Here is a 19,182-nt window from a genome sequence, read left to right on the forward strand (position 1 = left end):
CATACACACAGATACGCATCTCTGTGTACTCTTTTAACCACCTCCTTCACTTTTCAAGACACTCATTTGGAAGGAATACCTCTCTGAATAACAGTCATTTGTGTGAAAGCCTGTAAAGTCTACTAAAATGCATGAAATGCAACACACCCCCCCTCCCCAATGAGTACCTGGTAAAGTTGGAGTACTATAGAATCCTCTGTTTTCACCCCTGGGCATGTATTGAGTAAGGCCTTGTGGCCATGTTTTAAAGATAATTATAACTTTGTCTCCAACATTTGCATGAAGTTGTGGACCTGGAAATAGCAAAAAAGAAGAGTGGTTTATATGCTTGTCAGATTGGAGGTTCTAACTCAGTAATAGAAGCAAAGACCAGGTAGCTTTCTTAGCATGAAGGCCAGAGTCTGTGTCCCCCACCCCCTCCACTGTGGCTTCATACTTTACTGTTAGGTTTATATCTGGCCTCAGAGGATTCAGAATAAAAACACTAGTAATGACTGCCGCTACAGATGGAAACCAGGGATGCATCTCTCATCAAGAGTCCTACTGGAGGTTTTGGCCTGAAAGTCCCCTGCAGGACAGTGGCCTAACCCTGGTGAGCCAGCTGTGACCCTACCCTGGCCAGAAGTCATTGTGCAGCACTTGCTCTCATTTCTCAGCAGTTGGGCTTCCAGAACTTCCTGAGTGTGAATTGATGGCAGTACTGCATTTAGAAGGGTGAGTGGAGCTACCCCTCCAATTTCCACCCCCTCTCTAGCCAATCTAGCTTGTCTGCTGCTTAGAGAATTTCTGTGACCCAGCAACAATGCCATTCCCCTTGGGGTCTTATTCCAGGGGCTAAGGGTAATCAAATCCCAGGGTACTCTGTAGTATGGAAATAGAGTGGGGTTGGGAGTGATGTCCCCTGCACTTGATGATTTTCAAGAAACTTCCCAAGGAGCAGTGTTGGTCAAACTCTTTTAAAATGGACATTCTCTTTTAAAATGGTTCCTGAGGGGCGCCTGGGTGGCTCAGTCGGTTAAGCGTCTGACTTCAGCTCAGGTCATGATCTCATGGTTCGTGGGTTCAAGCCCCACATTAAGCTCTGTGCTGACAGCTTGGATCCTGGCACCTGCTTTGGATTCTGCATCTCCCTCTCTCTCTGTTCCTCCCTGCTCTCACTCTGTCTCTCTCTCAAAAATAAATAAAGATTTTTTAAAAATTTAAAATGGTTCCTGAAAAATGGAAGGCAACTTTTCCCATGCCTTGTGCCCGGTAACACTTTTTCCTATATTTCCTGGTCTACATCTACATTTATTTTTCTTGTCGTTACTCACTTACATGGCAATTTTAAAGCAAATAGAGATGACTTGGGAGTGGGATGAGGGGTGGAATAAGAGGGAGAAATTTTCTTTTCTCAATGTATAATAATAAATTGTTCATGAGAGAAATAAGCAATATTTTTATTATGCCATATTCTTTAGTGCGTATAGGCTCCTTGTTTTTATTGCATAAATTTTACTTTCATTTGAATACCTTTGATCTATGAACTGGGAAGTTAAACCCAGGGACATGTATTTTAATGTACATAGCACCACATCATTACCCACCCCTGATGATTAGAATACCTAGAATTCCCAGGTGTCTTCTTTAGCCTTCCTTTCCACTGGAACTCTGAACGTGCTGTCGGTGTATTGCCGATACACAACTTCTTGTACTTTGAGCCTATGTAAAATTCTTCCTTATCTAAAAATGCATTTGAAACACTTAAACAAAACACACACACATCTGAGGTTAGTATCTGTCTTAATGAAAGTAGAAGTTGAGTTTTAAATCTTGAATATAGTTTTTTATTTAAGTAATTATGCTAATTTTTAATATCACTCTCACATTCCAGCAATAAAGAATAATTTAGAAATACATAGGGGTGCACTATAAAGGAGAACTAAAGACGAATTTCCCTGATGAACATGGATGCAAAAATCCTCAACAAGATACTAGCCAACCAGATCCAACGATACATTAAAAAACTTATTCACCATGACCCAAATAGGATTTATACCTGGGATTCAGGGCTGGTTCAATATCCATAAAACAATCAATGTGATACATCACATCAATAAAAGAAAGGACAACAACCACGTGATCCTCTCAATAGATGCAGAGAGAAAGCATTGACAAAATACAGCATCCTTTCTTGATAAAAACCCTCAAGAAAGTAGGGATAGAAGGGTCATACCTTGAGATCATAAAAGCCATAATGAATGACCCAACACTAATATCTCCTTAATGGGAAAAACTGAGAGCTTTCCCCCTAAGGTCAGGACCAAGACAGGGATGTCCACTCTCGCACACTGTTATTCAACATAGTATTGTAAGTCTTAGTCTCAGCAGTCAGACAACACATAGGAATAAAAGGCATCTAAAATCGTCCAGGAGGAAGTCAAACATTCACTCTTCGCAGATAACATGATACTATATACGGAAACCCAAAAGATTCCACCAAAAACTGCAAGAACTGATCCATGATTCAGCAAAGTCATAGGATATAAAATCAATGCACAGCAATCAGTTGCATTCCTATATACCAATAATGAAGCAACAGAAAGAGAAATCAAGGAATCAATCCCATTTATAATTGCACCAACAAACATAAAATACCTAGGAATAAACATAAGCGGAGAGGTGAAAAATCTATACACTGTAAACTATAGAAAGCTTATGAAAGAAATTAAGAAGACACACAAAAAGGAAAGATAATCCATGCTCCTGGATTGGAAGAACAAATATTGTTAAAATGTCAATACTACCCAAAGCAATCTACATATTCAATGCAATCCCTATCAAAATAACACCAGCATTCTTCACAGAGCTAGAACAATCTTAAAATTTTATGGAACCAGAAAAGAACCTGAATAGCCAAAGCAATCCTGAAAAGAAAACCAAAGGGGAGAAATCACACTCCTGGCTTCAAGATGTATTACAAAGCTGTAATCAAGACAGTATGGTACTGGCACAAAAACAGACACTCAGATCAATGGAACAGAATAGAGAACCCAGAAATGGACCCACAAACATATGGCCAACTAATCTTTGACAAAGCAGGAAAGGATATCCAATGGAAGTAAAGACAATCTCTTTAGCAATGGACAGTGACATGCAGAAAATAAACCTGGACCACTTTCTTACACCAGACACAAAAATAAACTCAAAATGGATGAAAGACCTAAATGTAAGACAGGAAGCCATCAAATTCCTAGAGGAGAAAGCAGGCAAAAACTTCTTTGACCTTGGCTGCAGCAACTTCTTACTCAACATGTCCTCCAGAGGCAAGGGAAGCCAAAGCAAAAATGCACTATTGGGACCTCATCAAATAAAAACTTCCGCACAGCAAGGAAACAATCAGAAAAACTAAAAGGTAACCGACGGAATAGGAGAAGATATGTGCAAATGATATATCAGAAAACAGGATAGTATCCAAAATCTATAAACTTCTCAACTCAACACCCAAAAAATAATCCAGTGAAGAAATGGGCAAAAGACAGGAATAGACACTTCTCCAAAAAGACATACAGATGGCTACCAGACCCATGAGAAACGTTCAACATCACTTTTCATCAGGGAAATACAAATCAAAATCACAATGAGATATCACCTCACCCTGTCAGAATGGCTAACATCAACAACTCAGGCAACAACAGATGTGGCGAGGATGCAGAGAAAGAGGATCTCTTTTTCCCTGCTGGGGGAATGAAACTGGGGCAGCTACTCTAGAAAACAGTATGGATGTCCCTCAAACAATTAAAAATAGAACTACCCTGCAACCAAGCAATTGCACTACTAGGTAATTTACCCAAGGGATACAGGTGTGTTGTTCCGAAGGGGCACGTGCACCCCAATGTTTATAGCAGCACTATTAACAATAGCCAAAGTATGGAAAGAGCCCAAATGCCATCGATGGATGAATGGATAAAGAGGAGGTGGTATACATATACAATGGAGTATTACTCAGTGATCAAAAAGAATGAAATCTTGCCATTTGCAACCACGTGGATGGTAACTGGAGGGTATTATGCTAAGTGAAATTAGTCAGTCAGAGAAAGACAAATATCATATGAATTCACTCATATGAGGAATTTAAGATACCAAACAGATAAACATAAGGGAAGGGAAGCAATATATATAATATAAAAAGAGGGAGGGGGAAAAAACATATGAGACTCTTAAATATAGAGACCAGAGGGTTGCTGGAGGGGTTTTGGGAGGAGGGATGGCCTAAATGGGTAAGGGGCATTAAGGAAGACACTTGTTGGAATCAGCACTGGGTGTTATACATAGGGGTTGAATCACTGGAATCTACTCCTGAAATCATTGTTGCACTATATGCTAACTAACTTAGATGTAAATTAAAAAATAAAAGATTAATTAAAAAAAAAAGAGATAGGGGTGGTAAAAAGGAAGTGGAGCCATCTGAGTGCTGGCCCTGACTCTTCCATTAGATAATGACCTCCAGCTAGTTATTGCCTGTTGCAGCCTCAGTTTCCTCATCCCTAAAATGAGGTATGAGATGAGATGATCTCTAAGGTTTCTCTACAGTTCTAAAATTCATCAGTGAAGTGTTCTCTCATTACTTTTGTCTGGTTTATAAGAACTGAAGTGGCCCAGTGTTCCCAGCCACTCCCTTTATCTAACGTTTTCATTGACTCTTCATGGCTCCTTCAGCCTTTTAACTATTTTACCCCCATCACTTGAAATAACCTTTTACTCCTTTACACTGCAGTCAAACTAACCAGCTAACCTTTGCTTAGCTATAGGCTACCAGTCATTTTGTACACCCCAGATCTGAACACATGCCCGTCCCGATCTCTCAAATCCTTTCCAGGAAAGGTTAGTACATGGCGTATGAGGTGATAGAGGGAAAAGTGGTTAGAAAAGTCTAAAAGAAGTGTCAAGTGATACTGTTTTAAATGTAGTTTCTGAAGCTCTAATAATGATCATTTACTTACATTTATTCACAATGAACATACTTTTTACATCCATCATGTACATGTTATTGGCGGTTTTGAACCATATTTTCCCTATAAATTCTTGGAGGACAGAGATCATGTCTACTATACTGCCCTCAAGAATTTAAAATATTCTTAAAATAGTTTTAAGAATGTAAAATAACTGGGGCACCTAGGTGGCTCAGTCAGTTAAGCGTCTGACTTCGGCTTAGGTCATAATCTCCATGGTTTGTGAGTTCGAGCCCACGTTGGGCTCTGTGCTCCAGCTCAGAGCCTAGAGCCTGCTTCGGATTCTGTCTCATTCTCTCTCTGCCTCTCCCCCACTTATGCTCTGTCTGTCTCTCAAAAATAAATGAATGTAAAAAAAATCTTTTAAAGAATGTAAAATAACTGATTACTAGAGTGATAAGGAAATCTTTGAAGGAAAGATGAGATACGCAGCAAATGTCTGATAAGGAAAATAGTATTTTAGCTTTGAATTTAGGCATTGATTTTTGTTTAAGTTTGAAAGTCAATAGCAAGATATAGGCACATGAATATAAAAAGACAATCCAACAGAAAAGAAAGTGAGATGAATGACTATAAAGAATCAAATGAGGTGGAGATTTTCCTGTGATAAAATTGCAAGAACAGAAATTAATGAGGAAAGGATCAGGGGAAGCATTTTGTTACTGCTCTGTTGTTATTTAATGCAACTATTTGTTTTTCTACAATTGAGTGTAATTCTTAATTCTCTGAAAGAGAAAACTAAAAAAAAGAAAAACTTAGGAATCAAAATCTGGAGAATTACTTTTGTTCTTGTAAGTGATGCAGCTCCTTTTCCCACTCCCTGCTTGGGGAATAATCCCACTCCACCTCCACTGCCGCGATGTAGTAGGTCCGCTGTCCCTGGGAGGACCTTGGGTTCTCAGCCTGTTGCCTGCATGTGTTCACAGTGTATTTTTGCTTCATGCCTCCCGTATAGTGATCGGTTGTTAAGCACTCAACGTCAAATGTCCCTGAAATGGTATATAAGAGAGCATGTCACTCCTTTGTTCAGCACCTCTATGGCTCCTCAGCTCACCCAGAATCAACGCCAAAGTCCTCAATGTGGCCTCAGTTAGATGATCACATCACCTATCACTCACTCTGCTCTAGTCACAGAGGCCTCTTTGCTATTCTTAGAACAAGTCAAGTATGTGCCTGCCTCAGGGCCTTTGTACTTGTACAAAGTGTACTTTGTACACTCCTCCCCCAATTATCCACATAGTCCATGTTCTCAATTCATTCAAGCTTCCCTTTAATTGTCAGAAAATGTTTACTCACCTTCCCGCATCAGTCAGCCCCTTTTTCTGCCCTATTTGCTCAAACCACTTAGTTTTATATACATATGTGTGTATATGTGTGTGTGTGTATGTGTATATATATGTTTGTGTGTGTGTGTATGTGTGTGTATACACACACATACACACACATATAAAATCGCTTGTTGTCTGTCTCCCTGCATTAGAATTTCCACTTCACAAGAACAGACACTTATACATCTTCTCTTCACTGTTGTATTTATACTTGTCTAATGAATAAAGAAAGAGGTGACATTGGACTTGTCTTATGTTATAATGGCATATAATGAACCAAATAAAGCCTGAAGCAAGTTAGTGTGTTTCACATTTTGGTTAAAGTGCTTTCTTTTTGTTTTTGTTTGTTTTGCTCATTCATAACCAGACCTGCAGGTATCTCTGAACTCGCATGGCTATAGTTCTAGTACAGGACACTCAATTGCAAACAACCAACAAGCCAACACGACATGTAGGCTACAGAGAGATGACAAAAAGTTTAACTGCAGAGCTGTTATGGAAGTCATTCCCTTTTTAGTCTGATTTTTCAGCCATCTTTAAAAGGATCATAACTTAAAAAGAGACATCTCGAGGACTCTACTGTGTGCAAGTGGGAGAAACCACAGTCTACTCTTCATTTGTCACACCCCCACCCTCAACAAGCAGGAAATGGACCTGTCTGGCCCATACTTAGCTAACAGTGGCCCAGACATGCTCTCCAAGGGAAGGAAGGGAACTTGGGAGGCTTAGAGAAGGAATGAGTTCATCACCCAACATAGGGTTGAAAACCAAAATGACTGACAGGAATTGATTCCATAGAGACTTGTCTTGACTTTAAAGAAATTCACCTTGAGCATCAGGCTGCATGAAGAGTGTAAGACTTGTTTGAGGGAAGAGGTTTCCTGTGTCTCTTCTTTCTCCTTTTGACAGATATGTGTTTCCTGTAAAGTAAATCCCGTGTACATCAGCCTCATTTCCAGCGCTGAATAAGTACCACACGACTGACTCTCTTTTGCACATACTGAGACCAGGCTGATTCCCATACATGAATCCATTCATGGCTGTAAAATTTGGGAAATAATATTTGGAAAGTGGTTTATCTGATGTCCCACTACACGGTGATCTCCCAGATTTTCCAGAGTGAGCTCTGTTTATTTAATTTTTGAAAGACCCATTCATGCCTGCCCACCTCTTTATGTGTCTGGAGTGTCTCTGAGACTTCTTGTTAGACACAGCACTCCCAGAGTAGTCCCTGGCTGGAAGGAGAAGAGCTGAACACAGAGTCCTTGAAGTTTTGCACTGCTCTTCCCCACTAACTACTTCTTAGTCCTCTCAAGAGTCATATGTGTGAGCTCTCAAATGTATGAATAATTACAGCTGTTCCTGGGCACCGTAGACTGAGAATGTTGTTGCTGCTCTAGGATGGAAAAGTCTCTGATTCATCTTGAATAACAGGGGAGAGTAAATGCAGGAGGTATTCTCTCACTATTACTAATAAATGATACTCTCAACTCCTCCAAAATGTAAAATTGCAAACTCAAAAGGAATATCTTAATGAGTATAGATAGTACTGACTCAAAAAAAAAAAAAAAAAAACCACCAGTATCAGTTTGTAACGCAACTTTACATTTGTTTCTTCTGACTACAGTGATTTTCACATGTAGTCTGTTAGCAGTGTGGGCATTCTGAATAATTAACTCACTATCTAAACCTCTAGAATTACACTGGGAGCTAAAAAGAAAATCTGATGCTAGGTTTCAATTAAATAAAAATTTCTGGAGGTTGCCCTGAGCATTAAAAAAATGGTTTTAACAATTTTGAAAAACTCCCAGGGAACTCTAATTTATAGTCATTGGTAAGAATCATTAAAGTTCATTTTCAAGAGAGGTTGTATCTTTCTTCATATTGAATAATAAAATGAGGCTGTCATTATGAAGCCACAGATGAGAAAAGCATCTAACCCAGTAGTTCTCAAGTTTAAGCAAATATCATAATGATGGAGAGGGTTTGTTAAATAGATTGCTGGCCCCACCCATAAAGTTTCTGTCAGTAGGTAGGAGTTGGGGCCCAAGAATCTGCATTTCTAACACGTCCGTGGGTGATGCTGAAGCTGCTGATCCAAGGGCTACATTTTAAGAACCATGCATCTAACTGATATATTTTGCAGGTTTCATTACTCTAAATTAAGCAAAATGAGGAATAACTGACTGGTAACTTAAATATCAATATTACCCTCAGAGTTGTATATAATCATTTATTTAAAATTAACCAATGGGCAAAGCTATTAGCATTTTGGTTTAATTAAAAGCACTACAGGGGCGCCTGGGTGGCGCAGTCGGTTAAGCGTCCGACTTCAGTCAGGTCACGATCTCGCGGTCCGCGAGTTCGAGCCCCGCGTCGGGCTCTGGGCTGATGGCTCGGAGCCTGGAGCCTGTTTCCGATGCTGTGTCTCCCTCTCTCTCTGCCCCTCCCCCGTTCATGCTCTGTCTCTCTCTCTGTCCCAAAAATAAATAAACGTTGAAAAAAAAAAAAAGCACTACATGGGCAGTACTGAAATAACTTAATATTGATGGATGATGTATACTTACAGTGCATCTTATTAGATTCCTGAAAGTCTTCATCTTCCTTATCTACCAGGTGAGGTGCAGTTGTAAACATTCTAATATTATCATCTAGGAGTAAACTTTCATTCTCATCAAACACTGTGGGAAATAAATAGAACTCCTTGTCTACATCTTTCTGTAAATTGAAACAAGAACAAGGAAGTGAAAATAGGATAAGCGAAGCAGAAAGACTTGCATGTACACAATACTATTTGTACACAAATTCACTCAAGGGAGGATAAGAAGTTTCCATTCTTCTTTGTAGATGGAGCTCATGAAAGACTCCAGCTGACCACCAGAATTTCCATCAGCATCTATGCAGATTTTTGGTTCAACATGATGTAAGCCTCTCTGTGCGCATAAAAGTTCTGACTCTTCCTGCCCATACCAAGTAAACACACCAAAAACAGTTATTAAAATAGGGGGAATATGAGCCTGTGCCAGAAATTAGGGAAGTGACATCCGCATACATGAAAACTTGAAGAATTTCCGTAAGGCAGAGCAGGGGAAGCAGGTAGAGGGAGGAACCGTCTGAAGTGAAGAAACAGAGTGCCAAATGAGCTGGAACAGGAATTCACACAATCTCAGTCATCTGGACAAACATTCTCACTTCCTTTCCCCTTGTCCCTGGTGAAAAATAAGCAAGCAGAAATGCTATCTGGTCTATGAAATGTCCCAGTAGTTAAGAAGAAGGCAATTAAGAAAAGAAATCAAAGCATACGAGCCCCTGAAAACAGGATACTCCCTCAAATAAGAGAAACTTTAGAGATTATTGCATGTCTTTTTTCTGAGATAGTTTTTTTTTGTCAGATAAAAAACATGATTATAAAATTTTTAAAATCCAACTAAAGCAGAGACCTGAAGGTTAGATCCTACAGAAAACTGAATCAATGATGGAGATAATGTTAAGAAAGCTCCCATGAATCAGAACAAAAAGATTCAAAGGTATACACAGTAATGATTTCAGAAAGAGAGACATTATAAAGGGGAAAAACATAATGATAATAAACAATAGTAGGAATGTTTACCACCATAAAAAGAAAAGACTAGAATATTCAGATTCAAACTCTTCACCGAAAACAAGGCAAAAGCAGTTATAGAGATCTGTGCTTTAAAATATTCTGGCAAAATTTTTGAATTTCAGGCATAGACAATTTCTACAGTAATTCATTTTAAAAGTGTTATCACAAACACTGGATGTCTCTAGTACAATAAATGTCAGAAGAAGATGGAGTAGCATTTATATTTTTTGAGGGAAAAAGATTATGATATGAAAGTTCTATATTTGGCAAAGAACAACAAAAATACATTCTTGAGTCTTGGTTGAGCAACCAATCCTTGATTTTGCCTAGGATTATGATCCCAGGGTCCTGGGATCTAGCTCTGCGTTGGGCTCCATGCTGAGCATGGAGCCTGCTTGAGTTTTCTCTCTCTCTCTCTCTCTCTCTCTCTCTCTCTCTCTTTCTGTCTGCCTCTCCCCTGCTCTTTCTTACTAAAACAAACTTTAAGAAAATATTAAAAACACATTCTCAGATATGTAGGGATTCCAGATGAGGACTTCTATGATCACTTGAATTCTGATCTACAGAAAAAACTTCAGGGGCACCTGGGGGGCTTAGTTGGTTAGGTGTCTGACTTCAGCTCAGGTCATGTTCTCATGGTTCATGTGCTGACAGCTAAGAGCCTGGAGCCTGCTTCAGATTCTGTGTCTCCCTCTGTCTCTGCCCCTTTCCTGCTTGTGCTTTCTCTCTCTCTGTCTCTCAAAAATAAATAAACATTTAAAAAAAGAAAAAGAAAAAGAAAAAACTTCAGGGAGAAGTTTACAGGTCATGTTTTCTGGTCATGATGAAACAAAACTAAAAAATACTAATAAAGGACAAAAAGTTAACAAAATTAAAAGATCATATTTGATCCAAATTACTCTTAGATAAAAGAGAAAGAAAAAATGAATTACTAAATATTTAGTAAGCAACGTCCATGAGAACAAGGCATAATGTATGGAATATAAATAAATACGCAAACTGAAAGTCTGAAATGCTTTTTAAGTAAAACCAAATAAAAATAAATGTTTATGAATATCTGAAAATTTTAGAGAAATAAAATGGGAAAAGAAAATAGGAATTAATAAAGGCAAAAGCAGAACTGTTTAATAAATTAGAGCACAAATTAAAATGTTTAAACCTAAAAATGTATTCTTTGAAAAGACTAATAAAACACACAAACCTCTGGCAAGTCTAATAAAAAAATTGGGAGACAACCCAAATATACCACATTAGTAATGAGCAAGGACTATAACCATATATATGGGGGAAGGAAAAAAGATCATTATGTACAATAAATGTGATAAGTTGATTTAGAACAAGGTAACTGAATGGACCAATATCCGTGGGTCAAATAAAAATGTGATTAAAACATAAACAAACAAACAAAAAAACAAAAAAGAAAATCCTAACTACTTCTTTTTAAAAGTCACATACTCGAAAAAATTTTACAGGAAATTTCTTTCAAATCTAAGGATCAGGTAATTCCTATTTATTTAAACAGTTGCAAAATACTAAAAACATGGAAATAGGGGAGCCTGGGTGGCGCAGTTGGTTAAGCGTCCGACTTCAGCCAGGTCACGATCTCGCGGTCCGTGAGTTCGAGCCCCGCGTCAGGCTCTGGGCTGATGGCTCAGAGCCTGGAGCCTGTTTCCGATTCTGTGTCTCCCTCTCTCTCTGCCCCTCCCCCGTTCATGCTCTGTCTCTCTCTGTCCCAAAAATAAATAAAAAAAGTTAAAAAAAAAAAAAAAGAAAAAAGAAAAACATGGAAATATTCCCAATTTATTTAATTAAGATAGTATAAACATGATATAATAACTAAAAAAGCAAACAAAATGCAAAATAATGTCACTTATCATTTAGGAGAGAAATTGAAAATAAATTACTACCAATTTACTACAGAAATATACTGAAAAGAAAAATTAAAAACCACAGTGCTCAATAATGTTTCTCTCAAGAAATGCAAGACTGGTTCAATATTAGGAAATCTTTAATGTAGTTGGTCAGGCTTATAGGTCAAAGGAGAAAAGATACATAATAATTTCAAAGAAATCTAAAAAATTTTTTAATAAAATTTGATATTTTGACCCTAGCTATTCCCTCTGCTTTCCCTCAGATCCTTGCAAGTCTATCTCCTTGAAATTTAGATCTCCTACCTCAAATATTACATCCACCTTATCTAAACTCGGATTCCTGTTCACTATCACATTACCCTAAATAGAAATTCTGTGTTCATGGATAGGAAGACTCAACACTGCCAAGTTGCCAGTTCTTCCCAATTTGATCTATAGAGTCAATGTAATTCCAATAAAAATACCAGAAAATTATTTGTAGGTATCAACAAAGTGATTCTAAAGTTTATATGGAGAGGCAAAAGACCCAAAATAGCCAACACAATATTGAAGAATAAGACTGAAAGACTGACATTGTCCAACTTCAAAAATGTCTACAATACTATAGCAATCAAGACAGTGTGGTACTGGGGCACCTGGGTGGTTCAGTTGGTTAAGTGTCTGACTCTTGATTTTGGCTCAGGTCATGATCTCATGGTTCATGAGATCAAGCCTCAAATCAAGCCCCATGTTGAGCCTGACTTTATGCTATGCACTGACAGTGTAGATCTTGCTTGGGATTTCTCTCTCCTTCTCTCTCTTCCCCTCCCTGGCTTGCATATGCTCTCTCTCTCTCTCTCTCTCTCCCAAAACAAATAAATAAACATTTAAAAAAAAAAGACAGTGTGGCAATTGGCAAAAGAATAGAACAATAAATCAGACTAGAAGTAAACTCACAGTCAACTGATCTTTGACAAAAGAGCAAAGGCAATACAAACAAAGATAGTCTTTGGAACAAATGGTGATATAACAACTGGACATCTACATGCTACAAAATAAACCTAGACACAGATCTTATGCTCTTCACAAAAATGAACTCAAAATGGATCACAGAGGGGCGCCTGGGTGGCTCAGTCGGTTAAGCGGCCGACTTCGGCTCAGGTCACGATCTCACGATCTGTGAGTTCGAGCCCCGCGTCGGGCTCTGTGCTGACAGAGCCTGGAGCCTGCTTCCGATTCTGTGTCTCCCTCTCTCTGACCCTCCCCCGTTCATGCTCTGTCTCTCTGTGTCTCAAAAATAAATAAACGTTAAAAAAAAAAATTAAAAAAAAAAAATGGATCACAGACCTAAATATAAAAGGCAAAATCATAAAGCTCCTAGACAATAGCATGAGAGAAAATCTAGATGACCTTGGTTGTAACTTTTTAGATACAACACCAAAGGCACAATCTATAAAAGAAATAATTGATAAACTGGACTTCATTAAAATTATAATTTATGCTCTATAGAAGATAATTTCAATAGAATCAAGAAAACAAGCCACAGAGTGGGAGATAATATTTGCAAAAGACACATCTGATAAAGAACTGTTATGCAAAATATCAAGGAACTTTTAAAATTTCAACATTAAGAAAACAAACAACCCAATTAACCAATAGGCAAAACACCTTAACAGACACCTCACCAAAGAAGATACACAGATGGAAAATAAGCATATGAAAAGATCCTCTACTTCATATATCATTAAGGAAATGCAAATTAAAACAACAATGGGATATCACCACACACCTATCAGAATGACCAAAATCTGGAACATTGGCAACACCAAATACTGGCAAATATGTGAAACAACAGGAACTTCCATTCATTTCCACCAGGAATACAAAATGGGATAGCCATTTTGGAAGACATTTGGTGATCTCTTATAAAACTAAATACACTTTTACCATATGATCCAGCAATTAGGCTCTTTGATATTTACCCAAAGGGGCTGAAAACTTACGTCTACACAAAAACCTGCATGTGAGTGTTTATGGCATCTTTGTGCAAAATTGCCAAAACTTGGAAGTAACCAAGATGTTCTTCAGTAGGTGAATGGATAAATAATCTGTGGTACATCCACACAGTGGAATATTATTTAGCACTAAAAAGAAATGAGCTATTAAGCCATGAAAAGACTTGGAGGAAACTAAAATGTCTTTTACCAAGTGAAAGAGGTCAATCTGAAAAACCATATACTGTATGATTCCAACTAAATAACATTCTGGAAAAAGGTAAAACTATAAAGACATTAAAAAGAACAGTGGTTACCAGGGGTTGGGATTGGCAGTAAGGGATAAATAGGTAGAACACATGGTTTTTAGGGCAGTGAAAATAGTCTACATGATATCGTAATGGTGGATACTTGTCATTATCCATTTGTCTACCAAGAGTGAACCCTAAACACCAAGAGTGAACCCTAAAGTAAACCCTAAAGTAAACTATGGACTTGGATGATAACAATGTGTCAGTGTAGGTTCATCAATTGTAACACATGCACCACTCTGTTGGAAATGTTGGTATTGGAGGAGGGTGTGGGGGATGGGTAGGGAATATGTGGGAAATCTCTGCACTATTATTACTTTATTTTATTTTATTTTATTTTATTTTAGAGAGAGAGAGAGAGAGAGAGAGAGAGTGTGTGTGTGTGTGTGTGTGTGTGTGTGTGAGCAGGGAAGAGAGGCAGAGGGAAAGAGAGAGAAAATCTTAAGTAGGCTGGGATCATGACCTGTGCCAAAATCAAGAGTCAGACCCTCAACTGACTGAGCCAACCAGATGCCCTTCTGTACTTTATTCTTAATTTTGCTATTAACCTTAAAGTGTTCTAAAAATTGGTTTTAAAAGCAAGATGGCAGAATAGCATGGACGTTCCTTTTGCATCTCTCACCCCTGAAATGCAGCCAGATCAACACTAAACCATCCTGCACACCTAGAAAACTGATTTGAGGATTAACACAACAATATGCACAACCAGAACCACAGAACTCAGCAGGTATGCAGTGCAGAGAGGTGGACTGGGGGAGAAAGAAGCTGCAGAGGGCAGGGAGCTGTTTTTGCTTGCAAAAAAAGGACAGATGGGGGGAGAATACAAGAAAAGCAACCCCCCTCCAAAAGCAGCTGGAGAGAAAGTGGAAAAGTGAAAATATCTGCAGGGACTGAACTAAAAAGGGAGAAAGGAGAAAGCAGAGGGTTTAAATTCCATTAAGACTCTATACACAAGGGGAGTGCAGAGTCTGAAACTCTGAAGCTTGATACCTGGTAGATCTCTGGTGCGAAGGGCAAATCTCCAGAAGCATAGAGTAAGGTCTTTGGAGTCCTCAGGGCACATGGGGGGGAAGGGGTGGTTCCGTTGCTGGGAGGACATTTGGTAGAGGCTGTGTGACCTCCTCACAGGCAAAGGGCTCAGAGTACCCCTGAGAACAACCACATCCACTGGTGTTGGAACAAGGATGTTAAGGGGGAAGCCTGGCACCAGATGTGTGTTGTGATTTTCCATATCTGAAATACTGCTACAAGACTGCAGAAATGTTTTCTGGGGTGGGCTGGTACCTAGCCACAGTCTCTGGGCATCAGCAGCAGCAAGGTCTTGGGAACATTCCTGGGTGTGGGCAGGCATCCAGCCACTGCTCAGTGAGACCCTCCCCCAGAGGGTCTGAGCGGGTCAAAGCCACAGTCCCTCAGAAGTGAGGGGTTGGGAAACACAGCCCCAAATGATATAAAACTCAGGAGGGAGTTGCTGCCTGGCAGCATAACGACCTGGTCACAGATAAGTGTAGTAGCAGGGAGTAGATGGAAGCAGAAGACAAAGGAGGGATGCTTGACTGCAAGTCAGTGAGAGCACAAAGTTCTGATACTAGAGACTGGGTACATGGGTGACACCATTTTCACTGCTCCTGCACATGTGTATACACGCCTACACTAACCACAACAATCCACCCCAGTAAGCTAAGCAGCGCCATCTAGTGGAAAATGGAGCCATTACATTAAACCCAGCCCAAATGGGCCAACAGCTCTCTTGACAAACACAAGTCTCTCCACCTGCTTAGAGTATGAAGTGTTTCCTGGCTTGACTTCTATGGGAAACCAGATGTAATTTAAATTGTATTTCATTCTGCTCACTGGTCCTTTTATTCAATAATTTTTTTCTTTTTCTTTTCTTTTCTTATTCTTGAGTACAGAAAGAAAAAATTTTTTATTTTCCATTTTTATTAAAATTTGTTAAATTTTTTTCTACATTTTTTACTTTTTGTAAATTTTTAAAATTCAATTTACTTTCAACATTTCATTTTATTCTATTTTATTGTATTCATTTTTCAAATTTTCAAATGTTTTCCTTTTTTTTCCTTTTTTTCTTCTTTCCTTTTTTTCCCTCTAATCTATCAAGCTTCTTTCAACAACCAGATCAAAACGCACATAGAATGTAGCATAATTTATTTGACTTGTGTTGTTTTTAATTTTTAATTTTAGTATTTTTAACTTTATTAATTCATTTTCTTCCTTCACAATGAGGAAATGAAGGAATTCACCCCAAAATAAACAACAGGAAGAAATGACAGCCAGGGACTTAACCAAAACAGATACAAGAAAGATGTCTGAACCAGAATTTAGAATCATGATAATAAGAATACTACCTGGGGTTGAAAATAGACTAGAATCCCTTTCTGCAGAGATAAAAGAAGTAAAAGCTAGTCAGGATGAAATAAAAAATGCTATAACTGACCTGCAATCTCAAATGGATGCTACAGTGGCAAGAATTGATGAAGCAGGGCAGGGAATCAGTGATAACAGGGGACAAACTTATGGAGAATAATGAAGCAGAAAAAAAGACGGAGACTAAGGCAAAAGGGCACAAAATAATAATTAGAGAACTCAGTGACTCATTAAAAAGAAATAACATCAGAATCATAGGGGTACCAGAAGATGAAGAGAGACAAAAAGGGGTAGAAATTTCATGTGAGCAAATCATAGCAGAAAACTTTCCTAACCTGGGGAAAGACAAAGACATCAAAATCCAGGAAGCACAGAGGACTTCCATAAGATACAACAAAAACGACCATCAGCAGGCATATCATAGTCAAATTCACAAAAGACTCAGGCATGGAAAGAATGATGAAAGCAGCAAGGGAAAAAAAGTCCTTAACCTACAAGGGAAGGCAGATCAGGTTTGCAGCAGACCTATCCACAGAAACTTGGCAGGCCAGAAAGGAATGGCAGGATATGTTCAATGCACTGAATCAGAAAAATATGCAGCCAAGAATTCTTTCTCCAGCAAGGCTGTCATTCCAAACAGAAGGAGAGATTAAAAGTTTCCCAGACAAATAAAACTTAAAGGAGTTCATGACCACTAAACCAGCCTGCAAGAAATTATAAGGGGGACTCTGAGGGGACAAAAGACAAAACAAAACAAAAACAAAACAAAACAACCCCCCCCAAAACCCCAAAAATCTGAAAAGACCAAAAGCAACAAAGACTAAAAAGGACCAGAGAACACCACCAGAAACTCCAATTCTACAAGAAACATAATGGCAATAAACTCCTATCTTTCAGTACTCACTCTAAATGTCAATGATCTAAATGCTCCAGTCAAAAGACATAGGGTAACAGAATGGATAAGAAAACAAGATCCATCTATATGCTGTTTACAAGAGACCCATTTTAGACCTAAAGTCACCTTCAGATTGAAAATAAGGGGATGGAAAACCATCTATCATGCTAATGGTCCACAAAAGAAAGCTGGAGTAGCCATATTTTATCAGACAATCTAGACTTTAAAATAAAGACTGTAACAAGAGATGAAGAAGGGCATTATATCATAATTAAGGGGTCTATCCACCAAGAAGACCTAACAGTTGTAAACATTTATGCTCCAAATGTGGCACACCCAAATACATAAATCAATTAATCACAAACATGAAGAAACTCATTGATAATAATACCATAATAGTAGGGGACTTCAACATCCCATGTACAACATTGAACAGACCATCTAAACAGAAAATCAACAAGGAAACAATGGCTTTGAATGACACACTGGACCAGATGGACTGAACAGATATATTCAGAACATTTCATCCTAAAGCAGCAGAATACACACTCTTCTCCAGTGCACATGGAACGTTCTCCAGAATAGATCACATACTGGGACACAAATCAGCCCTCAACAGGTACAAAAAGATCACGATCATACCATGCATATTTTCAGACCACAATGCTATGAAACTCGAAATCAACCACAAGAAAAAATTTGGAAAGGTAACAAATAGTTGGAGACTAAGGAACATGCTACTAAAGAATGAATGGGCTAACCAAGAAGTTAAAGAGGAAATTGAAAAGTACATGGAAGCCAATGAAAATGATAACACCACAGCCCAAACCTCTGAGATGCAGCAAAGGCAGTCATAAGAGGGAAGTATAGCAACCCAGGGCTTCCTAAAGAAGGAAGAAAGTTCTCAGATATACAACCTAACCTTACACCTTAAAGAGCTGGAAAAAGAACAGAAAATAAAGCCCCAAACCAGAAGAAGGCAGGAAATAATAAAGATTAGAGCAGAAATCAATGCTATCGAAACCAAAAATACAGAACAGATCAATGAAATCAGGAGCTGGTTCTTAGAAAGAATTTAAAAAATTGACAAACTCCTACCCAGTTTGATCAAAAAGAAAAAGGAAAGGACCCAAATAAATAAAATCAAGAATGAGAGAGGAGAGATCACAACCAACACTGTAGAAATACACACAATAATAAGACAATATTATGAGCAATTATGTGCCAATAAAATGGGCAATCTGGAATAAATGAACACATTCCTAGAAACATATAAACTTCCAAAACTGAAACAGGAAAAAATAGAACATTTGAATAAACCCATAACCAGGAAAGAAATTTAATTAGTAATCAAAAATCTCACAAAAAACAAGAGTCCAGGGCCAGATGGCTTTCCAGGGGAATTCCAGCAAGCCATTTAAAGAAGACTTAACACCTATTCTTTTGAAGCTGTTCCAAAAAATAGAAATGGAAGAAAAACTTCCAAACTCTTTCTATGAAGCCAGCATTACCTTGATTCCAAAACCAAAGACCCCACTAAAAAGGAGAACTACATGTCACAAAAACAGACACTCAGATCAATGGAACAGCATAGAGAACCCAGAAAAGGATCCACAAACGTATGGCTAACTAATTTTTGACAAAGCAGGAAAGAATATCTAATGGAATAAAGACAGTCTCTTTAGCAAATGGTGTTGGGAAAACTGGACAACGACATGCAGAAAAAAAAACCTGGACCACTTTCTTTCACCAGACACAAAAATAAACTCAAAATAGATGAAAGACCTAAAGGTAAGACAGGAAGCCATCAAAATCCTCACAGAG

The 19,182-nt window shown here is 38.4% G+C and overlaps 1 protein-coding gene across 1 annotated transcript in view; it reads right to left on the reverse strand.

Moving 5' to 3' along the window:
• The window catches only part of LOC115523589 (ceruloplasmin), a 60,579-nt gene that overhangs the window by 10,642 nt on the left and 30,755 nt on the right, over positions 1–19,182 (reverse strand). The window contains 9 exon segments of the mRNA XM_030329729.1: positions 168–205; positions 207–246; positions 249–293; positions 1,605–1,622; positions 1,625–1,684; positions 1,687–1,742; positions 5,773–5,980; positions 7,147–7,359; positions 8,887–9,037. Coding sequence (XP_030185589.1) covers positions 168–205; positions 207–246; positions 249–293; positions 1,605–1,622; positions 1,625–1,684; positions 1,687–1,742; positions 5,773–5,980; positions 7,147–7,359; positions 8,887–9,037 — 829 coding nt within the window.

The sequence above is a fragment of the Lynx canadensis genome, chromosome C2 (genome assembly GCF_007474595.2).
Source record: "Lynx canadensis isolate LIC74 chromosome C2, mLynCan4.pri.v2, whole genome shotgun sequence".
NCBI lineage: Eukaryota > Metazoa > Chordata > Mammalia > Carnivora > Felidae > Lynx > Lynx canadensis.